Source organism: Mugil cephalus, chromosome 15, assembly GCF_022458985.1.
Source record: "Mugil cephalus isolate CIBA_MC_2020 chromosome 15, CIBA_Mcephalus_1.1, whole genome shotgun sequence".
Taxonomy (NCBI): Eukaryota; Metazoa; Chordata; class Actinopteri; order Mugiliformes; family Mugilidae; genus Mugil; species Mugil cephalus.
Genome location: NC_061784.1, coordinates 7,548,418 through 7,575,685, shown reverse-complemented (window position 1 = coordinate 7,575,685; position 27,268 = coordinate 7,548,418). Strand labels below are relative to the sequence as shown.

The following is a 27,268-nucleotide window of genomic DNA, read 5'->3' as shown; positions in this document are numbered from 1 at the left end:
TGAGCTTAATAAGAAACAGAATGGATCCCATGAGTGTGGAGGACCCATCAAGCTGGGGAATTTCATTTAATTTCCCCGGGGCCATCTATGTCTTGTACACATAATTAGAGCCCAACATGCAACGCTCCTTGTGTTTTGTCAATAATTCCCCGAGGAGCAATCAGGACAAGGGTTGGACATGCCTCTGTGACCTGGGCTACTTGCAACAAGCTCAGCCACCTAATTACACTGCCTCTAACAAGCAGTGTGGTAGAGGCGGTTGCAAGGAAAGGATGTGGGAGGAGGGGTTAGGGGACCGGTCTGAGCCCAGGAGCCGGCAGCATACAGCCCCTCTTCAGAGGCCCTGATGTCATTAGGATTGTTTGCGGCTGCCGCCATGCATGCTGGGACATCGTTGTCATTCTGACAGGCCAGCGCTCTATTTCCCTCATTTAGGATCTTGCGTAGTGACTCACCGTCTCTGGTGAATTACACAGCACGATATTAGAGTTACTGACCCCCACAGCAGTTATTTGCTTGTGGGATTCGCAGTGCACTTCTGTGGTATACAGTAATCCTATGTTCATAGCTACAAACATGGCTAGCCAAATGACAATACTGTAACTACTAGCAGATCCAGAAGCTGATTTTGGACGACGAACAACCAATAAAACCCAAATCTAATAACTAGCTTACTGAGGAGGAACTAGAGATGAAAAAGCTCAAATATCAAATAATGATAATATATCATATTTTCACTAAATTATCTTGCCATAGACTTCACCGCGATATTCAAACATGGTAATTTTGTATCAAGAGCACTTGTCATGTTTCACTTAAATTGCGCTGGGTTTACTCTTGCCATCTGACAAACAGCAGACACAGAAACCCTGCCTCAGCTGCAGAGATAAAGCCATTTTCTGGGAGCTGAGATTGCTGTGGAGAGTGGAAAAATCCGAACAGAGAGCCAGTCAGTTCTGAAGCAAGTTGCCTGCAGAAATCATTGGCTTGACAAAAGGGCAATGGAGGGGCAGAGGGTTTGTGTGAGAGTCACTGGCCCAGTTGGTGGGGGAGCTTACAGGCAGGTGAGCCGGGCCTTGACAGACATCCGCTGAGTGCAGTGAGAAAGTTTAACCTTGGCATGTCGGAGAACTCAGTCTCAGCAGGGAGAGAGGGCAGATAGAGAGACAGTGAGGGATGAAGAGAGAGTGTGCGAGAGGAAAAGAGAGGTTCTGTGAAGGGCTTCCTGCATAACAACAACCAATTTTTTTTTTTTTTTCATAAGCGGCCTGTTTCCAGAGACACTGGTTTGAACCCAAGGTCTTACTCCATGCATTATTAAAAACTGGTAACTTGCAACACTGCCTCATAAATAGAGATGAGGACAGACACCTGAGGAGCCAGGGCACTGCTTACTCTTGATCGGCCATAAAACCCACGGCCTAACATGACCCAAAAGGTTCTACTTAAACAGCAGGCCAGGGCGCACTCTTCCATCCGGCGGCCCTCTATTTTGTAACTGTCGCCGCACCCGACAAATGGCACCACACGGAGCCGGTTCGTAACTGGGCAGGTCAGCGGTATTAAAAATGTGTGCAGTTTAGTTTGACTCATCGTGCATGCTTTCAATTTTAATAACGCTGTTTAACTGGTGGTGTTATTACAAATATAGAACTAATATTGATATTGAAATCTGACTATAAGAAGACAGCTACCTCTGTGTGTGCAAAACTTAAGCGCTGAAAAACGTCCCCGTCCTCATACATTTACCTTTCTTACTGGGACTTAATATTTCTCCAGCTGGACTCCCTGCATGTGTCCAATCTCATAAAGTCTTTGATATATGTACACAATCTGCCTGAGACATTTTTTTTTTTCTATTCCAGGTCAGAAAAGATGGAAATGTTTTTTCTTCTTTCTTTCCACAGGAGTGAACATCTCAGTCAAAGAGCATATTTATGGTTTTTGTTGCTGATTGAATTATTTTCCATTCCCTGTGTTCTCAGCCTGCGCTGGGAATTGAATCATTGCCTTAGAAACTGCAGCAACCCCCCCCCAACACACACACACACACATTCAGTTCCAAGGACTTGGCAACCTTGTCCTATTCAAACGTGTGCATTATTACATTTTATTGTTGGCCATAAATGAATGGTGAGGTTGAGCACTCTAGAGGGAAGTGTAACACATCAGGGCTTGTATAATATCACGTCTCAAGGTAAGAGTCAAACCTTCCACAATCCTCTGTTTCAACACCGAAACAGTCGCGCTGAAAGCTATCAAAAAACATCAGGAGGCATTCTGAAAGGCAATAGGGGCGGCTTTTATGGATTCAAATAAGTCACTCGCTTTTGAATAACGGTGCGTTTGAGTGTTTACAACAGCGCTTTGGTGTCAATGCAATCAGCATGGTCCAAATACTTCAACCGCAAATGTAATAACCCCAACTTCTTTTGCCCATTAAACAAATATCCAGCACTAACATACCAAGGTGAGAGCTTCCTGAAGTGCCTGGGAACGGCTTTTATATAAACTCCGACTTGCCTGATAAATACAGAGCAACAGGATACCTTTTTACACTGCGGAGACCTTATCAGACTCTTTTTTTGCTGAACGCACGCTGAAAGCCAAAAGAAGCAGTTACATAAAGAGCAGAATTTTGTTTTTCATGGCAACGGTGAGACTGGAATTATATGAACTGTCATCGTGTGGACGTATGTGTGCATATGATGTTTATGAGCTGCAGCAGACCTCTTCAGACTGAAGAATCTTAAGTAAAAGAACATGCCGCATGGCTGTGCTGACGGTGTGAGCGCATGAATGCTCTCTCTTCTACGTAAGATGAGCTGCTGACAATATGACTATATGGAGCAATGGGTTTAATGTTAAATAGCTCCCACATTTACTTGGGAAATGGCTGGTATTGGGACAAGGCCAATCGCAAAAGGCATTAAGATCTCTTATCTTACCTTAAATGTTAATTTAAATCTTAATTTCTTACCATAGCCAGCGACAGTTTGTCAGTGAAAATTTGGACTTATGAAGAGTCGAGAGGAGATATATGGCATCTCAACACTATACGGTCACTGTCTCCCACTCCTGTGGCTGTACATGTTAGAAAGAGGAAATGTGCTGTGACAGAATGAGGATTTACCTGCTGGGATAATGAGGGGGTGCAGGCTCTGGCGCTGGCTACTGGTAGTAAATGGGTCAACGCGAATATAGCGAAGGTCAGAGCCCCAGAGGCGAGCCATCCTGCTGACTCTAAGTTTACCATCACACCGCCTCAGGTCTCCTTTAATTTAACACTGGCAAGCCCACATTCCCGGGAACCGAGTAACAAGTGCAAAACGGGAATATCACAAACAGGCCGTATAAATAACTCGCGGAGCGTGGGCGGACACACGCACCTCGCGTCGCCGTCTCTGCTCGGAGTTATAAAAGGGGATGCGAACATCTGTGTCAATTAGGCTGCTTCTATTTAATTACCAGTGTGTCAGTCATGGGTCTCCTCTGACCTTCGCTCCACTGGGCCTCCGCTGTGCAGCGTCATTACTGTACTGCTGGGTGGACGGGTGAGATGAGCCGTGCTGGGAGGGCGGGGGAGGGGGGCTACAGTGGGAGGACAGGCGCGAGGCCGCGTGTGTTTGTGTATGTGTGGGACCGTCTTGGGAGAGTTGCCGCCTGCTGACCAGGTCATCCATCAGACAGGGTCCATCCATCCAGACCCATACACACACACCCCCCCACCTCCACCACCGCCGCCCCCCCCCCCCTCCTCCCACGGCACATCAGCGCGGCCCTCTGCCAGCCCTGGAAGCTCGACATTAATTTCTCATCTGTGGCGCCCTAATGAGCTCCGCCTGCTCGTCCACCTCTGAGACCTTACTGATTATCAGACAGGGGGGCGACCATTTGTCAATGGCAAGAGGTGGCATTTACACTGCTGACCTTGCTGCCAAGGAGACAAGAATCAAAATGGAAGGAGGGGAAGGAGGAGAGAAGGAAAGACGAGAAAAGGGGGAGAACGCAATCAAAAGCTCCGGAGTGCAAATCTGCCTACAGTCACCAGCTCCGCGTAGCCCTAAGTAAACATGGTCTCTGTTTATGGAAATTGTGCGGTGATTTTACACAAGAGACGTCTTGTCTGTCTGTCTGTCCGTGTTTGCTCGATTGCAACAAACCTCAAAGTGTAGTCTTTGTTTTCTTCTTACATTCAGAGTAACTTGTAATCCGAAGCCTCCGAGAGGAATGCATGTCCACTTTGTTCGGTATCTTTGTGTGTGCCGAAGCTAGCAGAGGCTCTGGCTTGGTTACAATCATGAGCGTGGGTGGTGCACGTGCCTCAGAGGGAACAGGGATTTGTCGGTTATTGGATGGAGGGGATCGGTGTAGGTCTGTGACACCCGCTAACCTTGGCCAGGACTACTGGGACTCTGGGGGTATCCATCACCGTGGCAGCCCCGAGACCTAGACCGGGGGAAAAGCCACAGAAGTTGCCGGGGGAGGGAAAAAAGCTAGTAAAAATTTAATGCACTCCGCAGAGCGGTCATGTCATACTTGGTTATGGAAAATAATCCCAGATGCCTGCAGTGCTAAAATGGAGCTGTAATGTGCTCGCCTCCTAACCCGGCCTGACAGCCATGATGTACGACTACCATTACCGGAAAATATCACTTCAACTAACCCGTGATCCGGCTCCGCTAAGGGTCATATTATCCATGAGGAACAAATTACACTCCCCCAAAGTAAATACAAATTTCCTACACTGACTGGGTACAAAGCACAGAGAGGGGTGGGGGCAGGCGGGAACGTTACCTATGACAACGCTCTGCAGAGTGACAAGGATGATAAAGTACATGACAAATCACTGGCTGACAGGGTACTCTAGTGCAATCAGCCTCAGCCTCGGCCTAGCGAGCACCCACTCAAGCCTGTAAACACTACTCTCTTCCTTTGGAGGGGGCAAAACACATAATCTTTTAACGCTGACAAGTTGCTCTCTCCTTTTTATTACTCATCCTTCCACTGCGGTGGAAGGAGGGAGGGTTGGTGGGGTGGGGGGGTATAAAATGGTTTTATGTACAGTGGTGCTGAGTGATTGAGAAACACGACTCTTCTGCTGTAATTGCCTGAGGGCAAACGCAGCAAAACAATAAAGGAAGAGAAACAGCAAATATATTACCAGTTCAGATCTTTATTTTATGTCAAGGACAAACAGGTTCTCTCAGCTACTCCAAAGCGCCTCCTCTGATCCCTCGCCTCCAATAATAGCAGAGCGCAGCAAATTACAGCACTCCGTTGCATGGCCGTTAATAAGACGCGACGCATTTTCAAAAAGGCATTTACAGCGTGTGGCTACTGATAGAGCGAGTAAATAACACTTAAGAAAGGTGTGGCCTATAAAACAGAAGAAGCCCGGAGGCAAGAAATAAAAAGCTTCACGGTGATAAAGGCCCGGAGATTACAGTGCAGCCGTTGTCTTCGCTAAAGGCCGACGCAAATGTGAATGCCGCACGGTTGCACTGGGAACACTCGAGGACGAGAACGCATTCACGCTGAAACGTCTGACTGGCGGTTTCAAGGTGCCACTTAGCAGGAAAAAATCACTTAAGCATTAGCAAGTCCAGACAGAGACAGTTCCTGAGCACTCTTGACAACATTACAAAGAATGGGGGGGAAAAAAGGAAAAGAGATGTACCACTGTCAGATTCAAATTAAAAATGGTCAATGCTGAGTGAATGTTTCAGTGAATGCATCATAAAGTAAAGCAGTGAGGGTTGATTTTCATGAGGGACGCGTCAATCTGTATCGGCTGAAAATGAAAATGATCAGTTTTGGAGACGCAAGGGAGACAGAGACAATATTAGGACATAAGGTCATTAGGTCATAATGTTTTGCCTGATCGATGTATATAGCTTAGAGTTAGGTATTTTTTTCTTAATGCACGGCAAAGCTAATCAAGTGTCAATTATATAGGTGTGCATTGGATTGACTGAAGTTTATTGTACTTAATACAGTGGCAAAAAAAAAATTCAGACACCCATATTTACTGTCCATGTACTGATATCCCAAGGAGGATTTAAAGCTCTGGATCATGTCGAGACAAAGGTGCTATTTCACAGCACTTCTAAAGAGCCTCAGTTGTCAGTATGGTGAGAAGCAAACCATTAAACTGCTAAGGTGCTCCAATGAAACAGACCAGTCCTGCCTTGACCTAATAAAATTACTTCCTCATCGTGTCTGGATCCTTCCGAGTGGACCGGCGCTGAGTGAATGAGTGCGGCGTGTACTGGTGAGTGCGTTTCAGCAGCAGAGGATGAGACACACGGCAGATATAAATCAAGGCCGGGGCACACAATCAACAAGATTATTACATATGCAGTATGCACGCAGAAGTGTTTTCCTCACATTCTGCACACATACCTACGGCTGAATCTTCCACTTCTGACTGTCTGAAGTGAGTGGAGGACTGGTGGCTGGGGACATTTTAACAGAGATGCTAATGATAACGCGTATGGAGCTAATAATACCAGTGACTGCGGCGAGCCTTCCTCCTACCTGTCTCCCAGCATGCCATTAGCATGTCATGTTGGAAAGGGCCCATCCTACAGGTCACTTTGTAATGAGCAAACGCTCTGACAGTTTTCCGACGCGTGCAGACACACACATCGCACACAAACACGTGCGCGCGGGGCTGCGTGTGTGCGCACGTATTCTGGGATGCGAATAGCTGTCTCTTATCAGAGCCTGGCAGCTCCCGCCGACACGGCGGAGGCCTTCTACACCAGGCAGAACATGATTTCTCCTGGGAACACTTTTTCCATTTCCTGCTTTTGAAGGGAAACTAAATAAGCCACGTTTGTCCTCATCTGAATACATTTGACCCATTAAAATGGCTGCGCTCTCTCGCGTCCCCCTCTGCTGCGGCGCTGTAAAGTAGACCGCGTTGCTCGCGGAATGCAAATGACGACGGCGGGAGTGGGCGTAGCGCGCGAGGCGCCTGGACGGAGCAGATAGTGGCGGAGGTGACGTGGACTGAGGACGGGGTAAAAGTATTTAGCGGGGGGCTCCGATTACTCCCTTTAAATGGAGGAAGAACACATGAGTCAGCCCCTGTCATAGGGGTCCCCTATTTACTAATTCACTCCTCTGTTACTTTAACACACAATTAATCAATGACAGGAAGGTGTAGTCGGCGCTGTTCATCAGAAGCGTAACGTGAGCCAGGGTGAATTAATACAGTCACTGGGGGGATTACAGCTTACCATGCTCTCTCTCTCTTCCTGAAACAAAAAGGAATTGCCACCGAGACAGGAGCAATTTAAATCGACAACACTGAGTAATGACTCAATTTGCTGCACAGTCTAAACAACACAAGCAAATGGCATTACTAAATCATTAGGGCGCATTGAGATCTTTGGTCGGAAGTCAGCGGATAATATATGGCTGCTTTTAGAACCTATAAGTTACGCTCCGACCGCGAGCACCCGGATATTATGAAAGTTTTCGAAGATGCATCAGACGCTATAAGAAGAAAGGGCTGGAAACCAACTTGCAGATGCTGAGCAGCACTCGAACGTTGCAGGCGATACATGTGGTTTGAGCCAAACGTCATGAAATAAAGATAAAATGCCATGATAAATGTATCTATTGATTTTCCCTGTGACATCTGGTTTGAATATTTGATCTTGCGAAGGTAAAGGTCGGGAAGGTTCGGTGGAACTGTAAGGCTGGCCCAAAAATAATTGGGGTGAATCACTGACATTTTCAAAGGAGAGATGTAAATCAGGGGTCTTCAGTGTTTTTCAGGCCAAGGGCCCCAGAGTGATGGAGATTAAGTAGAGGCCCTCTACCTACTATATGTGTTCTATATTAAACTCGGCCTAGTGCTATGTATAAATATACAATATTATTTTGCATTCAGTATTGAGTATTGAAAAAAAAAATATATGTATATATATATATATATGTATGTCTGTGTGTGTGTGTGTGTGTGTGTGTTTGTGTGTATATATATCAGCCTAGATAGTGAACTCTTTTGTTGCCTTTAAAAAAGAATCGATCCTGTAATGCTACACAAATTACACCAGTGTCATGGCATACGTGCCTTTGCCAGCTCAGGTGACAAGACCTGGCCATATTGGAGACCCTGTACCATTTTTTCTCAAGTGCTGAAAGTGTCAGCTTTCAAATCAGTACACTCTGTGTTTCCTGGCTTGTTTTAAGTGCAGGTGAGACTTCCGTTACATATTTTCTGCTCCACACAGAACCAGAGCTCTCAGAATCGAGGGATTCCATAAACCTTTGTGCATATTTACCCGCAAGCCTGCAGTCAGTTGGTATTCATGTGTGTGGAATTTCTTTTTTAATATTTTTTCCTTACTGTAACACTGTAAAAAATGTGTAATGCCCCTATACAGTATGTATATATATATATATATATATAGATATATATATATAAAGGGGCATTACACTACACAGGACCAGTAATGAGCAGTCTAAATGTTGGGAGTGCGTTTGCTCTAATCAGCATATGAGCGTTTCTCAGAAGGGTAGATGAATAGATATGGCACAGGGTGAAAAAATATAAACACTGCTGATGTGCCAGTCAGTGCTACACTTTCAAAGAAAGCCTGCACCCACAGCCCTGGCTGTCACAGCAGTCTCATTTTAATGTCGTCAAAATCCTAAAAACCCAGAACAGTTCGATTTAGATTTTGCACATCATTAAGTCATTTATAATTAATGTGCAAGTAATTAAGGCTTTCTCATACTTATTAACAGGATGTTTAATTCTAATTACATTAAATTCTCAGTCTTAAAAAAAGTCTATTAATTGAATTTTATTGGAACCCGATAAAGACTCCTGAAAACCGCAGAGAAGGGAAGGCTTACCTTGTCGTCTTGGTCACTCTCCGTGTCACACTGAAAGAAAAAAAAAACACAAAGCAAAGCTGAGATTAGTTATAGCATGTCGACAGTGAGACTTTGGTTCATAAACGGTCACTGCACTCAGCTCAATTTGCCTTTGAAGACGCTGCATCTCGCCGGCCTTTTAATGACAAACTTATCACACACTCACATCCAGCGTCTGAATATGGTCAGATCAGTTCATTAGCCGATACAAGCGGCGGAATGTAAAACACGGCACATTTTCTCACGGGCGGCGGCTGCGCCCCTCGTTAACGGTGGAACCTATGCAAGACTCAGATGGAGCTGGAACCTCAAAACGGTAATCGCCAGCAGCTTCATAAGTCAGCGATGTGCGTTTCCGCTCGAGGCTAGCGGCGGCGAAATGACAAGGGGAGGAAGGGAACTTTGTAACGGAGGCAGAGGAAAAGTGGCTAGATTTCATTTTTTCGCTCCAATTTCAATTTCAAGGTCCACTTAATTCTTTATCAACTAATTAGTGTGATGCTGGGTGACTGGCGGCCCTCAACGTTGTGCATATGGCTGAGGTGCAGAGAAGCATTGGAGTCGGTAATGAAGAAGGCACTGGGGGGGAATACGGGCAGGGGTTGGTACAGTGTGTGGGTAGGAGGGCAGGGAGGGGTTGGTGGGTGTCGATTAGAGTGTTGCAGGAGGGAAGGAGGGGGTTGAAATGACTGACAGCCCAGGGAGTGAGCGACAGAAGGCCTAGCCATTTTTTTTCTTCCCCCTTCCCCCTTGTTTCTTTCTTCCTTCCATCTCTTGTTTTTTTTTTTTTTGCTGATCTGGGGCCTCGCAGTGCACAAAGGTGGCTGGCTCGGGTTTGCGGCTGATCTGTTTCTCGGGGTGGATGGTTTAAAAAAAAAAAAAAAAAAAAAAAAAGGGGGCCTTGCGAGCTCAGCAGGAGCACAGCATCCAATTTACAGGCCTGTCCCACACGGCCCCAGGGGCTGCCCGCGGCACGCTGCCATGATGGTCAGCTCCAGCAGCTTATAAATTATGCAGAGGCAATAAACGCACTGGGCAAACACTCCTCAGACGTTCCCCTGCTCCATTTCTCTCCCGCTCTCCTTCTCCGCCACCCACAACATTCCACCCCTATTTTAATACAGTGCGCCGAAAGCCAGCAGCCATATAGACTGTCAGAGCTGGAAGAATAAGCCGGGGTAATAATAGCCGAGCGCAGATTATGATTACATGCGAGTGTCCGCGCGACGTTAAAAGCTCCGCGCCGCGCGCGCGCCTTTTTTACGCATCCATTCCGGCCCGTGAATAAATAGGCGTGTCTGCCGTGCATCGCTCTCTTGTGGCCTCCTACACGGGGCTGACTAATGCAGCTGCAGACTAGATCAACTACAACTCGGGGCCCCTCGCAACGTGACAACGGCAGCGCGGCCGAGCGCTGATTAACTGCCTCGCCCTCCGAACGCGCTAAACGCCAATGAGCACGAGGCTCGGGCTTCAAATAATGGACATCATTTCATTTTTTTTTTTTTTCCACTTGTGTCGTGATCCGTGCGAAGAAAGAGAGAGAGAGGGAGAGAGAGAAAAAAACAAAACATGTCTGCCTTTTCTTTCTTGCGCTCCCTCTGTTTTTTTTGCCCTCCCTCCTCTCCCGTGTTCCCTGACTGTGCAGCCAATTGCTTTGATTGCCAAGATAGAAGCCGCCTGGAATGACTTGCCCTTGCTTGTGAAGCAAATGGAACATGCTAATGGAACTCATCGTATTACCCGATGCAAAAGTGCCATAGCTCATTACTTTAAGATAAAAGGATATCATTGTAGACGGCAAGCAGAATTGACTTTCTGTGCTGCGACTTGATGATGATTTAATCAACTGCTCTCTTTCACTTCTCATCCCTGCGCCTGTCGCTTTCGCAGGTGCCACTAAACGAAGCACTCACAGGGCTAGTGGGGGAGAGAAAAGAAAAGAAATTGCTGTCATTACTTTTTTCCCTAGGAATAGAGGTATGCAAATTTCCCAGAGCGACAAAGGGTGGAAAAAAGGGAAAACTTAATAAAATGGAAATACCTTTATAATGAGCAAAGTAAAAAATCCCGAGATCAGACCTGACAGGCAAGGGCAGGCAATTTGATCGTCCTTACAGTGCATACAGCAAAGCTCCCTCCAACTCGCTTGCTCAAGCGCAGGGCAAGAAGTAACTAATAATAATATCTCTAAAAAAGATAAAAACACATTTCAGGCACACGCAAACAAGCCGGGGCTGTCACTCACTGATAAGTGATCATAGTGAACTAATGCGTCGCCTCATGCATAACGCAACCTGAGGCGGGGGGGAAAAGAATCCCTGCGTATCTGGATATTATTTTACCCCTTACATTTCTGCTTGCTGACTCTTTCATCAGAAACGAGAGACGGAGAGCCAGCAGAAGTCTCAGCTTTGCACTTAGCACCTGGAAACATCACGAAAGATTGCCGCACCTCATTATTAATAACTGAGGTATGCTATTGTTTTTGGAGGTAAGCACGGGCTCAGCAACTCAGTTATTGTTACAGCTCTGTGTATTATGAATAGCTACTGACAGGTGAGTATGAACAAACCTGCGGAGCTATGGTTAACTGCAATGTCAGAAACACTTCGCACCGATCCTGGGAGACCGGGCGTAATGAAAAGACATGTGGCAGGAGTTTAAAATGAATACAAAATGAACGTATTATACGGAAGAGAGGAAAACAAGAATGGTGCTATTGAGATCAGGGGAGTCAGCTGTGTGACAGGCAGGGCGAGGAAATGGGTCTTATTTAAAACAACAGCAACGTACAGTAAGGAAACCATTAGTCCTGGGAGGGGGGCTGACAAAGAAAAGTGATATTCTATCCAGGCCCAGTGCTATTTACACAGGGCCGGCATTATACTGTACAGCTAGACCCTAGTGTTTAGTTTAAGTAACACAGGAATGTCAAACATTAGCTTCAGCTCTAAGAGCTGTTGATGTTGGCCTGTATCCGGAGCACTTCTGATTGCCCCTCTGCTCTCACCCAGGCCTCTCTTTTGGCTGAGTGCTCTTACAAATTTCCCTACGCCGGGTCCAAGCGTTGGGCCTTTTGTTGATATTGGTCTGAAAGTAGGAGTAAATTATTCTTGTCCTAAATCCTCTCCAGCTGAGAGTAATACTGGCCCAGTCGAAGAGGAACATAAGGAGCCATGGGCCGAACGCTGAATGATGCCGCCATGCTATGGTCTCTCCAGCAGCGGGACTCACCAGAGTCTCCTGCCAGAGCTGCCCACAGAGAAATGTCTGCACTAAAGAGGTAACCACATCACACAGGGGTGCGTGCAAGGCGAGTATACCATGTTCCCCTTTTTCCAACATAATCTACTGGAAATCCACAAATACTTACAGATGTTAAGTCAATCAAGAACAAAATTACATGACGACAATAATTCAGAATGCCCATTATAACTCGGCGGCCATTGCATGTCGTCTATATTCTTTAGGTTACGCGCTTTGGAGGCCGTGTCTGCTGGGGGCGCATTTTGTCACCCCCATGAGTGACATTAGCCTCAGGTTATTTTGGTTTCTGTTCATGGCCTTAGAATTAATTATAGTTGATATGGGCTTCATTAAAGCCCCCTAGCGCACAGAGGACGGTGTCTGTTTATCAACCGGAGCCAGGTTGTCCTGCAGGGTGGCTGAAGGGGTTAAAGCCTGGAGAAGGCAGCCAAGCCGCCTGCCTGCCTGTCTGCCTGCCTGCCTGGGAGCGGGGAAGACAGCATGAAGGATGGCAGCCATTGCCAGGGTCAGCTCTGACAGTGCCAATTTGATGTGCTATCGTCAAGGGCTCCTCATTCCCTCCTCCTAACAGCTCCTTCCTGATATAGCTGCGCGTCCTGATGGTTTTCTGATGCAAACAGTCACATGGCAAAATGGTTTTCTCCCCTTCCCGGTGCATCCTCCTCCATCTGCTGCTGGGGCCTGGGTGCCGCCGACCGCCTGCCTGTCACAGCGTGCGTGGAAATTAGCTAGGGAGGAGGTGCTCGCTTGTGCTAATTACATTTTAATCATTGGAAATGTGTTGGCAAATCAAGCCTTGATTGCCATCTTGGAGCCCAGCGCTCTTCTCCGCAGGTTGGGGATGAGGGTGGGATGGCTCGGGGGCTCCGGCGCGTCGAGCCCAGACTCGCCAAGCTGGACAACTCATCCTCCACCACAGCTTGATATGGCGGCATGCCTGGCCTGCCACTGGGTCGGGGCTGTGCCGCATTATTCATGGGGAATAGAGGAAGACCACGTTCGCGAAATGGGAACCGCTGCCAGCGTATTCTCGAATCCCCCGCTCACACCTCCCGCATCCATCCCTCTTCCTCTCACCCCCTCTCTCCTTCTCACCCACACATTACTCAGTCTGCCAGTCCTGCCACTGTGAATTGAGGAACAACAAATAGAGGAGGGCAGGGGGAGACTGATGAGCTCAGGGTTTGCTACACAGCACCTGCTCTGGCACATGAAGCTGGAGCAGCAGGGCCCGTCACAACAATGCGCTCGCAAATAAGATTCTCATATCGCGGGGATGAGGAAAAGGGGAGTTACACCAAATTTGCATGTTTTCGTGAAACAACTCAAAACATTTTAGGATCGGCGACAAGAACGCTTTGGTCGCTGGTTGCTACTTTTCTTCTGATTCGCGGCGATGATTCATTTAAAAACTGTGCCAAAAACACACCCTGCTCAAGTGACACCACACCGAATCACAAGTAAACTTCACACAAAAGACATCTTTGTAAATACACCTAAAAGTTCAGGGAGGGGCGGGATATTCTGACGGTGACACGTCTGACTGGGAGCGGGCCGTTAAAATAAGCACGGCTCTGCGGCGATGACACCGAACATCTAATTTCCACAGCATACGCTGGACGGCCACGCGTCACGCGAATGTATGGAGGGAAAGAGAGGTCTTGACAGGAACACAGCACACAGCTTGAGGGTTTCAGACAGTCTATATAGTCAATTATAGCAAAACGCTCCTTTCAGCAGCCAAGAATGTTTCGTCAGGAAGGACCAGACTTCTGTCTGGGCTAATATAATGGGTTCTGGTCCTCATGCGCAGCAGCGGCCAAACGCGGCGAGCCAACATCTGAATGCAATTTCCCGTCGAATGTAAAACTTTATCCAGAAGACATTCAATTTGACCGCAAACCTCTGGATTCATTGTCACTGGGACAGTAGAGCTGAAGGCAGGACGATAGAGTAAGAAGGGCAGAGGGAGAAACCTTCCATGAAATAATAACAATTTTATAGTGTTTGGCTTGTGGTGCGCTCTTTTTATGTTATTATTCTTTTCATGGACTGTGCCCAAACTTAGTGAAAGTTTACATTTGGAGGCCGTCTCTGTTAAAAAGTCTTAATAAATCCGTGTGGCTGAATCTACCATCGCTTTACATCAGAACGACCAGCGACACGTCGGCGTGTGTGCAAAGAAATGAAGACGCACAGACACATTCAAAAATATCTGGATGACTTGGAGGAAGAGATTTCCTCCGAAGGTCTGTCTAAGAACAGCGTGTTTTCGGTGTGGTGGAAGCAGAGATGTTTTGAGCGCGCTCCTGCCTGGCAGAAGCAGATGCCGCCGCAGGGTGAACCAGCCTGTTGATCAGTCCTACCCGCCCACCAAACACACACACACACACACACACATGACAAGGACCACGGTTGGTAGAGGGAAGAGAGGCACGGCTCTTTGCCGTCTTAAAAATCCATTTCTTCACACAAGCACCTGGTTCAGCATCTCTGCTCCTAGCATCGTCTTTACACGTTTCTCCTAGCTACAGGCGAGGCTCCAGGGCACCCAGAGGTGGGAAACGTTTACTGGCTGTCTGATAGAAAAAAAAAAAAAAAAACGCAACACAACGCAGTCGCACCACACTAGCTTGGACGCATGTGCGAAGACACACACTCGCCCCGACTCCGCGCTCCGTTCCCGTAAGCCAACAGGGGCCCGAGGCTCAAAGCAGATGCTGAATTAATCAAAGATTAATAGAAGGATTCGGGGATAATTACATACATCAAATTGCATTGTTTGTGTGGTTATAGTGACTCCCGTGAGATGAGTCCACTTGGAGTGTATCTCAATTACCCCCGCGCGCTAGACATTACCAGTGATGTGATTTGGCATCTTCATTAGAGCAATCTGGTCACACACAGGCAGGATGTCGGTGAAGACGCGAGCAAATGTTGTGACAGCGGATTTTCGAGGACGTCTGACTGCCCCCCCCCCCCCTCCACCGGGGGGGTGGCACCAGCGAAGCCCTGGGTAGAGAACACTACATTCTGCCACGGACTCACATACGTCTGAAAGGGTCAGATAATAAAAGTCACACTAATTTAATCAATACTATGAGCAAGATTCTTTTTTTTCATTTTTTTTAAATTTTTTAATCAAGTTTACGTTTGTTGGCGTAAAGTAAAAAAATGTATTTATTTGAGAAATTCTATAGGGGCACATCTCTTTCTGCCACCTCTAGCACGCATGGCCTGCATGTATTTGGTGTGCTTTATCAGGGCTGCAAATGTCTGTTGTCAAGAGATATAAACCTCATCTGCTCCCCCCCGCCCCAACCTCCCATCCCCCCAGCCCTCCCTCCTCCCACACTGACTCATAGCCGAGGGGGGAGAAAAACATCAGGATTAGGTTCTGTGCCTCTAATCACTTAACTCCTCACACCTGATGGCACACTATTAACTTTGACTGTCTCCAGTGACCCCGCGGGTCGTTGCCCATCACATCAAGTTTTTATTAGGGAATTTTCCTCATCATTAGCCATGGCCTGGAAACGAGCCATTAATATTCATACTGGCAAACCAAAATGAGGTCCCACTGATTTTCCATCATCCAGGCTATCTGCACAGCTGCCGCCGTTAACAATCACCCCAGTGCTGCACATTTGCCACGTATCATTATGGGGCTCCATAAAGCCCTATTTTTTTTTATTTATTTTTTTTTTAGTTCTGCCATGGTGGGTAAGAGAGCAAGGTGGTGGAGGTGGCTAAGGAGGAGGAGGAGGAGGAGGAGGAGAAGTCTGTGAGGCTTACAGCCAGCTGACACCCGTCTGAGAGAAGCCGGCGAGCTCTGCCAACAACCTGCCTGGAAGTCTCATGCATATACCGCCGCTGTCAATGCTAACAACCCCTTCAGGCTCTGCCAGGTACACAGCTGAAATTCGCCGCGTTCCCTGTGCTCTCGCATTAGAGCACACACTGTTTATCACACTGTAATGGCAGCTAGGAACGCGCTCCTCTAGAAAGGCTTGAAATCGCTCTCTTGCGACGCTCGGACACATGTGAAGATCACGGGAGGGTTTCGTTTACTTCACCTTCCAATAACACTGATCCACGTGGTAGACCGGGCACAACGTTTTGACCGCCCTCCGAATATTGTGTCTAAGAAACATCTACACCGACGCCTTTCAAATGAAAACAGAGCACCAGGAGTGAATCTTGAGCGAATCCAAAATGGCGGCCCGCGTTGCCGCAGATTCAAATGACTCCCCTCCCTCCCGCTCCCGTTCACGAGGCAGGTATCGCACATTTCGAGCAGGTGCTTGGGCTCCACGCGGTGCGAGCACAGGCCCGATAAGGCGCCTCACAGCAACAATGTCCCAGGCATCACCCGCTGATAAGGCTCCTCTCTCTTCCCCGCGCTGAGACTGGGCTGGGCTCGCGCTAGGGAAGGCCTCCTCTGGGTCATGGATGGCGGCGGCAATTAAGTGGTAACGCCCTGAGAGGCTGAGATAAACCTTCACTTTTTGCTCTTACACTAGACTACACCATGTCCAACAAATGCGGCCCAACCCCCCCGAGTGTTCCTCACAAAAAAAAAACCTCTGAAACGAGACCCGTGATGGGTTGTTTGAGCCACACCCAACCTTACTGACAGGTTACTTCGTTTGCATATATTTTTCGTGAACGCTGGCGGTTATTAATGGGGAAGTGTTTTAATACCTGAGCTAGAAAATGGCGTTTTGATATCGCAGACAGATTGCGCAGTTGACAACTTGCACTAGAAGAGGACATAAGGTGAGACACCGAAACAGATGCGGCTGCTTCAGTACAGCCTTCCAAATAATTAGAGCCGCGGTGACAAAAACACTTTGTTATTCTCCCGCTATGATTTGCTAGCTGTCACAGTGTACATCTGAGTTGCCTCATTATACAGAAAGTACTCAAATAAAAGCAGACACTGCACACTCCTGTCAACATTCTGTCTAGCGCACGTACAAATAAGCAAAGATGAATAAACATTAGTTGTTGTCGAGGGCTGGTCTTTGAGCTGCGAGGCTCACAGAGATGCGCTTTGTTCAAAATAAAAATATTTAATTTGAGAGACTGATGCTAGGCAAAATGAAATTAAAAGGAACCCATGCTAACTGCTAAAACAAATTACTCACAGCACGCTAAATTACATTTGCTCCTCCATCAGCGAGATCAAACGAGCCTAGTTTGACTCTCCTGCGCTAATGATTTCCTGCACTCACCTCCTTTTTCATCCCAGGGGTGTTAATAAACACTCAGTCTGGGTTTTTTTTCTCTTTTTTTCCCTCCTTGTTTGTTTGTTTGGTTTATTTATACATTTCTCAGCTCGGTGTCTCATCTCGCTCCCTCCCGCTCTCGTTCGCTCTGCCCATGCGGGGTGCAGGCTGGGTGAATTAGAGGGATCTAATGTAATCCCAGGGACAGCGGGCTCCTGAAAAACGTGCTCAATTAAAGCGGGATGAGCCCAGTGGGAGCATCTCTGGTGGGGCGTGGGGTGACTGACATGGCACTTTGGCTGGGATTAATTAGCATGCTAAGTGGCAGAGCACGATAGCGGGCTGAAAGCCGCAGACCGGTCACCTGACAAACAGCAGAGCGCCAGTTATTGTTCTAAACAGTCCGGCCACGTCTGCCTGATTTCATTACCCGACAAAGGCAACGCAAAACAAACACGCGAAGTAAACAGGGCTGTTTGCCGTACAGCGCCCAGTTGATAACACATTCCACTTAAGCGCGCCTTTGTTTGGAAAAATGACTCCAAAAACGCCTCAACTTTGAAAAGTCTTGCTTTTGCTTTGGGAAGCTCTTCAATTCTACCTTTTAAAAGCCGTTGTGGATTTTGGCTGTTGCTTTTCGAGTGGTGAGCAAGCCTGTCAGGAGGCTGGATCGCAGCGCATCATCACAGGACGACAGCTGGGGCCGCGGGTAATCACGTCAAGGAAAAACAAGACAAAACGCGAGGAAATTAAGAAAACATCTTCATCAGTCTGACAGTGAACACACGCAAATACAAAAAAAAAATCAGCGAAAACAAAATAGAAGTGTTTCCAGGGGGCCCCAACTAGTGATGAACCTGGTGGGAGGGGTTTGTCACTCAGCAGTGGTGTTGGAAATAAGCCTTCTTTTGTTCACTTTTGTCTTTCGTTTCAACACATCATCCATACTGAGCCTTTTCATCACTTTTTGGGGTCTCCTGGAAATATCTCCGTTGTGGCGCGAGCTGTTTGCTTTGCGCATTTTCCTAGTTTGCCGGTGCATTCTTAAGTTGCAGTGAACGGAATCTCTCAGCTGCCGCACTAATCTCGTGCCGGACAACAGAGCAAAGACTAGAACAATAAAAAGGACCCGCTGTTTTCTGGTTTCTAACACGTGAGGGCTTGTTTTGCTCCTCAAAAACCATTAGCAGTGTGAAAACACGAGGTCAAACCGACTGGCGAGGAGAGCTTTGGTTTTGGAGCCATGCTCCAACAGAGTTTCCAGGCTTTTGTCAGTCGTTTCATGTGTTTTTGGTTTGATTGCTGTACAGCAGAATACCGCAGCGCTCTGGCCCCACCGCGCTGTTCTATTGACTGCCCCAGCAGGGGGGTGGGGTGGGCTCCACAATGAAAGACAACCCAAAATATCTGCCCAGCAATCAGTACAATGCGAACACAACAAAATGCCAACATCTGCATCAAATTCCCTGCATCATCACTGAGTGTTGTCAGAGGTTCTGTATTTTATCTGAAATTGTTTCTTGCCTGTGTAGCACGCTGCCAACATTTTCAAAAAACATCTTGCCACACAGTATTCTTTGCCAAGTTTCTCTTTTTCTGTAGCTAAGATTTCAGGAGTGTCCTCAAACATCCATCCTTCGTGAATTACTGGCTAGGCCGCAGTGGATGTTGCCTAAAAGAGAACCCGGCTAATCATCTAAAGTCGGAGCAGTAGAGCACCCAGACTGACGGCCTGTCACTGGCTGAGGGTTAGCCGTCATGCGGTGCACCAGTGTTTTTCTAGACCACTGCTTGCTGCTGTCCTTGCCGTGTTGTAATTAGTGTCTGAATAAGCAGCCGTGTTCCAACAAATGCGGACCTATACTCAGCTCCACTCAAAAGCTTTCAAGCCAAGTCAGTGCACAACATCCAACATGGTTTATGACAACCCTTCTCTGGGCTATCTTACGATCCAAAGACACGAGCAACGGGGGAGAGAGAGAGAGAGACAGAAAATCACTGGAGTATTTTGTCAGCTGCAATTGCTCCCCAATTATATGGTCAAAATATGGCATTACAGGGCACTTTGTTGTCCAGGCAGCTTGGCTTTGATCAAGTTGTGGCAGAATGTGTTTCACATTAGAGGCCCCACTATGATGTATGTTTCCTGTCACGACAAGGATAACAGTGAGGTCAGTGGAGCAAGGAACCCCCTCCTCTCTCTCCCCCAGGGAGCTTCAACAGTCCTACTCCCCTTCTCTCTGGCCAGTGGGAGCAAAAGGGATAGTGAGCAATGAAGAAACAAGGAAAAAGGATGAACAGTGACTTAAACTCGGTCTATAACTCAGATCAGGACATGGACCCTACAACAGGTGTAAACCCTGCCGTCACAGCTTTCACAATTATCACCCACCTTCTGTAAAACCCTAACCCTAACCCTAACCCCAACCCTAACCCTAACCACATTTAGAGTGAAGAAGCAGTATTGTCTATCATAAATTCACAGTTTTATGTAAGGCTGAAAATAGTAAAACTAGTTTATAGTTTGAGTAGCCAGACTCAGTTCTTATCAGGTCCGGTAATGCTCCATTTGGATTTCATTGTGATGCGTGTTTAAACCAATGGAAAAAAAATAAAAAATTGCATGCACATGAACAGTCCTCCAACCAGTCAGTCACAAATTCAACTCCGCGACGCTAAGATGACATGTACGACTACCCTGCTGATACGATTTGATTGGCCCAGCAAAGATCTTTGGTGGAGCAGCTCCCAATCGAGAGACTCTAGGCCAACATTTGTGGATGGGGAAAAGTTTGGACTGGCTTCCAGGCTAAAAGTAGCTACTTCTTTTTCAAATATGAAAAACAATAGGATCCAAGTTTTACTCGTAAACAAACCCTAACCTTTATGCTGTAAAATACACTAAAAGTATTTAGGAGGATTTTTGACATTTAGAAATCTGCATTGTTGCCACCAAAGCGTGAGATTATATTAATTAAATCTCTACTGGTTGCCTTTTAAGAACACTTTCATTATTTTATACTATGAGTGCAGTCACGGGTGCTCTGTTGTGACAGATTAACCAAGCAACTGTCTGAAAAAGCAAAAAGCAAAAGGTGGCCCCTAGATAGTTACCTTTGGCATATTTTACAATGACAACCGCACAACCCCTTAAACCTGTGAAGGCATCAGCATCTGAGTGCAGAATGTGTTCAACTTGATATTATCTCTTTGGGCAAAGTCGTGGTTGAAGTGAACCCCGCGGTTTGCTTCAGTGGTGTGAAGTTGATGGACCATTCATCACTTAAACACACAGCCAAGGTCAGAGACTGCTGCCCCGGAGCACTACAGCCCGCCTCATATATTAACAGTGAGTGTTCAAGGAAAATTACAATGACTTTGGATGGGCTCGTTTTCACCCAACACATTCCCCGATGGCTCAGTGGTGCTCTGAAAAACACCCCCACTTATCAGAGATGCCCATGTGGCTAAAGAAAAACATTTCACTGCAGCATCTCTGAGCTGAGCAGAGCTGCCAGGCTTCTGCTGGTCATCTGCTAAGGGCCAGCGTGAGCTCCTCCTGGGGGATATCAGTGGCATCCCAGGCCAGGCACGGTATGTGCTCTCTCCAAGACCCTCCATCCCACCCAGGATGTGCTGCATGCTGGCCTACGCCGCGGACACCACCATCTGTGCTGCCTCCCGTTGGTAAGTTGGCAAACGAGGCTGCACAAGCAGCCCTCCCCTGATTTGGGCGTTCAGCCCGGGGCTTGAAGGAGGAGGAGGGTGGCTGTGGTGCGGCGAGGGATGCTCCCTAGTGTTTCAGAGAGCCACTCCATAACACTTTCCTCATGAGCGCTCCTCCGGAGGGCTGCTGGAATGTCTCAGAGCCATCTGGGGAGAAGTGGAGCGTGGCAGGGAGCAGCTGGACGCTTACAGCTGCTATTTAAGCTTTGGCAACAGAGCTCCATATCAGTCAGTCAGCAGGAAATGCAGGGAGCACGGCAGAGCAGACCTAGCAGAGGAGAGCTCAGAACAGAGAGCTCCTGCTCTACACTCCTGACACGAGATTGTTCTGTCCTTCATACACTAAACACCAGAAGTTTGAAAAGCAGAAAAAAAAGTAGTGACAACATAAGAGCTGAAAGTTGACAGCAATAATATCTGTAATTCATTTCAGCCAAAACTTCTTGTCCTGGCAGATCTTATTAATATTTCTGACAGCATGCATAAAATTAAAGTGTACAGCAAAAACTCTCATCCACAGATCTGCATCACAAATGACAAAAGTAGGTAGTTTGACATGAGAGTAATATATTGTGTGTTGTATTACAGAGATCAGATATCATAATGGGTGTACTAAATGTAAACTCGCAAAGAATGCATGTGCAGCGCCAGGAGCCCGTCATGCTATCTTAAATTAATGATGGGAAATGTGGTTTGTGGAGCAATGTAAATGAGATGTTATCTCTGAGGAAAGACAAGTGTGAACAGGGTCTAGTCAGATAAAGAGAGGGAGGTCACATTACGCTGTGGGGATCCGTCTTGGTTTACAGCAGCCCTTCATTACAAGTAAACACTCTGGAGTAGTTTAATGCAAGAAAACAAGTTAATGAGTGATTATTTACAGCCACTGTAATACTTGTTTAAAACAATTAAATTCTTTTATTGTTTTACATTTTTATAACATAGTCTATTTTATTTGGCATAGATTTCACATAACAAAAGTGCACGGGCAAAGTGGTGTTAAAATATGAACGCTGGCAGCGATAGAGGTGGAGAGAAAAAAAACAAATAACACTGTTTCTTCTATTTCTTACTTCTTCAAAATGCAAAGTGCATGCAGATACCGTGAGACAACTCGTTTCAAAATCCAAAGCTCAGAACCAAACTCAAGTGACAGAAGTGAAGAAATGATTCCATGATGCCTGAACGTGTGGTTCCTTGAAAGCATCTTGAGAAACGTGCAGGCACAACAGAAACAAGCTCTCAGTCACAGAGACGCAGGCAGGCAAAAGAAAAAAAAAAGTGCACCAACAATCAACAGAGAAAGAACTGGATTCTCAGCAAATGTCGATTGGCCACAGGAGACTGCATGGGAGTTTTTTTTTTATTTTTTTTTTTAATAAAGCTGTACAAGTCTTGATTCTTGTGTGGATCCCAGAAGCTCAACCCCCCCCCCCCCCCCCCATGTGAAGCTGTGGGAAAAACTGCTTGTCAGGAGAACATTAATTAAAGTGTTAAAGGTAAAAGAAGTATTGACTTCCTCTCTTCTGCTACCTCCCCAGCCAATAGCAGCCAGCAAACCCCACTGCCCCCCAAGGTAACGTCTTCTACTAGCCCAGGCCCAGGAGCTAACTGGAAGAAAAGCCCCACTAAGACCAATTAAGGCCTTCACTAGCAGACTGAAAGGAAGACAAATGGAGGCAGAAGGCCCGATTACAAGAAACCTTTGTACAGATGTAAAGCAATTAGAGCGGTCTCAGGGGCCAGACAGTGCGGTACCTGTGAGTCATGGATCCTACAGCCAGTCGAAAGTCGGAACAATCCCTCTTTTCTGTTTAGGGCCCCAGTCAGCCTGTGTATTAGTGTCATATATCAGCCGATAGGCCTGGTATTGGTTTCTCTAGTGCAGAGAAGAGGCAGCAGTCTGCCAAAGAGGACCACTCCACCCTCCATTATCCGTCTGTTGGGAGAACAGGGGCTCTATTATCCATTCAGGCGGGGCCTTTTCGATAAAACAAGGGCAGATAGGAAGTGTGGAAGCTCTCAGGTGTCTCCTTCCACTAGGGAAGTTTGTCAGAGAGGTCATTCTGATAAAAGCAGGGGTAATTATACCGCACAGCACCACAGATTACCAGTCAGAGCACATTTAACCAGGACGGCACCGTGACCTCTACCTCACAATGGAGTGGCGGCGAACCCGCACTGACAGAGCTTCACTCCGAGGACCCCGATGTAAAGATCTACAGGGGCCGATTGATTATGTGATTCCAACAAGGCGCAGCATCCTTCTCTGTTAAGAAAATTAGTGACTATGGGCTTAAATTCCCATAGTCCAGCAAATGCAACAAGCAGTCTTTACATTTCAGAGTCACTACCTAAGTGGACGTGTCATTGACAGTCAAAACAAACTGCAGACAGGGTTGGGGAAGTCACAGTCTGCAGAGAGCAACGCATTGATTGCTAATGGAAATTTATGTTCAGTGCTCTGATCTACAATTAACTGAAGCAAAAACCCTCCCTGTGACCTGAGATTATGAAATAATTTTGACAAATGGAGGACTGGTCTATAATGACCTTTTTTTTTTCTCCTCCCCTTCCTCCAAGACGAGGCGAGCCGCAGCCCTCATTATTTATGGGAGGTTTTAAAAAGCAGGTATAGGAGAATGAATGTGCGCCTGTCAGTGTGTGTAATGGGGCTAATAATGGTGTCCTGCGTGCTGCATAATGAACCCCACCCCCGTGGAAAAGCTATCTCCTCTCCTCTGCCAGCTTGACGAGCGGCACATTCTTCAGCGTTAAAGCCCCCGGTCTGCAAGTGGCGGCGCGGCCCGCATCAACTCAAGATGTAGAGTCGTGGCAAGTGAAGACGTCTTTGAGAGATTACTATTGCAGCTGTTTCAGCTACTTGTCTGCACCCTCATTTGCAGATACTTAACACTTACCATCTGACTAACACAAATAGATTTCCTTTCTGCGAAATGTTTTTTTTTTTTTTTTTTTTTTCCTTTCCATGTGATTTAAAAGGATTCAAAAGAGACTACTTTGACAAATTTAACTATATTTTAATTTTAATGACACGCAGAACAGCTCTGGGAAAACCTTGCTGTCATTAAGCGCAAATCCCATAAATGTGACTATGTAGTGCATAATAAAATATATGTGGGATTGCTTGGAATCGCCAGAGCAGTAAATCTGCACAGCAGTGCCTGGCTTGATTTGGGAGCTGAAGAAAACCATTTGACTTCACAGTTCAAGCTTGATGAAGTCCCTGGATGCTGCTGGTTAAAGACTTAAGCAGATGGCCAAATACTTGGCGCGGGAAAAGAGCTGCTCTGAATATTTTTTGGCAAATCTACAGGCATATGGCAAAAGTTCATGCCAAACACTCCATTTCATGAAAAAAAGAGAGAGAGAGAAAGATTCAGCCTGTGGGAAAGCAAAAGCATATAAGATATAATAAAAGACAGAACCGAGCGAATGACAGTTAACTTGAAATGTCAGAAATATGATACCCTTTGGTATATACACATTTAATTTAGTGTGGGCCCATCCAGCTCTTCTCCGTCTTAAATAATCACTGTCATAATAACTCTGAGTGGAAGGGATAAACAGGGTTCTGCTTTAGATCAGGGTGGAAGCTGCAGCTTCAGTGGCTCGAGCGAGGCAGAATGTGCCCTCAGCGCTCTGGGAAAAATCAGACTTTTTGGACAGGCCCGACTCGAATCCTTTTGTCCACCGCCAAAAAGATTAGGTGTGATGACATTCTGTGTTGAGTGGATACACGTCTGAGGGGGCGCTTGCCATAAAGCGAGGCGAAACCCCCCACAAAGCAGAAAATCAAATCAAAAGCTCATATCCTGTGCGGCCCCGCCCGATACAACAGTTAGACAACTGAATGGTACACTGATGCTGACATGCAGTTTTAAAACAAAGGCGCGGCGAGGAAAATGGGCGAACTGAGAGCTCGGTGCATTGTAACCAGCCGAAGACAAAGGATGATTGGCAGCAGATGCAACATTAGTGGGAGGAAGATCTCTCTCAAGGGCTTGACAGGCAGAAAGACGGTATCAATCATTCCGCTACAGAAGGTGCTTCCAACAATGCAATCTTCAATCATTTGCCTTTGTTCTATGTGTGGTCCTGCTCCATTGCGTTGCACAACACACATTTGTTTTGATCCAGGACAGCAGCCTCAAACGCCACAACACTGTCAACACAACGTCCCCCTTTCCTTCACTTAGTCATGCGAGGTCCTGGAACTGTCACTGGCAAAATACGAGGTGTATCAAAAATAAATTGACAATTCCTTCAAACTTTCTTGTTGAAAAAGGGACTCACTGGCTGCTGAATTAATTCAGGATGGCAGGAAACCATTGCCTTTTTTCCTCTTTGGCGTGTCTCTTCCTTTAATTAGAGTCTAATGTGTGTACTTAGAGCTAAATATACGGTGCTTTATGGTTGGAGGCAAAGCCTCACCTCTAAGCAGTGAAACAAAAAATGCGACTAATGTGTCTTTTTTTTTTTAAATGAAAAAATAAATAAATAAATAAATAAAACGCTTGCAGCAAAACCACCTGAAAGTGTCTGTGAACCTGACATGAAAGTGAGGCCAAGGACGTTGTATCCCAAGCGTTAGATTGCTTTCACATCAGATGATTAGCTTCATCCATGCTAATTACAGTGAATGGAAACTAATTAAGAGGAACTACGTGTCAGTTAATGAGGATTTGGGGCTGTGTCCATCTTATAACATCATTTTCGCCGCGCCAGCCGGCAGCTACTTCTACTCTCCTTTAAAACGTCCTCTTTTAGCCAGAGAGCCGCGGACGTCTTTAAATTTGAATTTAATTTCAAACCCGGCACATGAAACCTTCATTTCTGCGTCAGTCGCAAAAACTGACGGGAAGAGCAATTAAAACCTCAGTCAGAGGAACGGGAGAAACGCCTGTTACGATGAATACCCCGAGAAGAGTTTTCATTATGAGGAAGCATGGAATCCGAGCGCTGCGTGTGGGTACAGACAGTTCCCTTCTGCAAAATCTTCCTTCAGTTTCCTCACTTTCCTCTGCAGTCCTAATGATGTGCATGCTGCTGGCGTGAAGCTAATAAGCAGCACTAGCAGGACGAGGAAACTCTTGGGAAAATGCCAATTACCTAGGTGGTGGTGGTGGTGGAGGTGGTGGCGTTTTTTTTTATTTCTGCTTGGTCTCCCACCACCTGCCTCCACCTGACAACGCCTGCAGGACGGAGGGGAGGTCGTCCGGGGCAGGACCCCCGACTCCAAACTGCTGAGCTGTTATATCTGGTTCCATCTGGCCTGAGTGGCGCTTTTCTCATCCAAGAAGACGGAAACGTAATTAGGCCAAGAGAACCCAGGCAACGCTATTTGCTCAGCAACAGTCAAGACAAAAAAAAAAAAAAAAAAAAAAGCCAGGAGCATTTTCCATGAATTACTGTTGCACTGACCTCACAAACAAAACCGAAAACCTTCACTGAGGCTTGTTTAACGACTTACTGTTAGACCGGCTACAAACACGGAGGATGAACACCAGCTCGTCCACGTGACGGTCTGCGGCCCCTTGTGCTTGGCGGAAATGACAGACTAAACCACGAGTGCAGGGGACATCTTTGAAAGTTGGCGTCATCATCTGGGGTATCATAAAGCTAGCTTATTAGCGATGCTAATGTAAAGCTACAGCTCGACAAATTCCCTCTTCTGGATTAATCCCCATCTAATGCCATTAATCTGAAAGCAAGCATGCTGTTCCTCTCCAGCCAGAGCCAGTCCTTGACGTTTTCATTACCGCGGCACTTGCTCGGCCAGATGCAGGTTTAATTCCCAGGTATTTACCGCCTCATCTTGGGGTTCTCTGTGTTTGGGCGGCAAACACACCTCGGCGAGTTCACTTTGCATTTCGAATAAATGAAAGGGGATGGCGGATGTCAATCACGGGGAAAGCAAGCAGCGAGCTTCCAAAGCGGCGGGCTGCAGCGGCTTGTTTGAATGCTCACACACCGTGCATGGAAACACACACACACACACGTACCTCAGCTCTGCCTGGCTCCGCGAGGGAGCCGGGGCTTATAATTAGCCACGCGAGCTGCAATCAGAGCCCAATGACAATACTTCTCCAATGGCTTGTTTTCCTAACCTCTGCGAGACC

At 46.8% G+C, this 27,268-nt stretch overlaps 1 protein-coding gene across 14 annotated transcripts in view; it reads right to left on the bottom strand.

Annotated features, from left to right (window-relative positions):
* The window catches only part of auts2a (activator of transcription and developmental regulator AUTS2 a), a 297,228-nt gene that overhangs the window by 90,111 nt on the left and 179,849 nt on the right, over nucleotides 1–27,268 (bottom strand). For all 14 annotated transcript variants that reach the window (XM_047606279.1, XM_047606281.1, XM_047606277.1 and 11 more), the window contains one exon: nucleotides 8,878–8,907. In XM_047606279.1, the coding sequence (XP_047462235.1) occupies nucleotides 8,878–8,907 (30 nt within the window). The remainder of the gene's footprint in view (nucleotides 1–8,877; nucleotides 8,908–27,268) is intronic.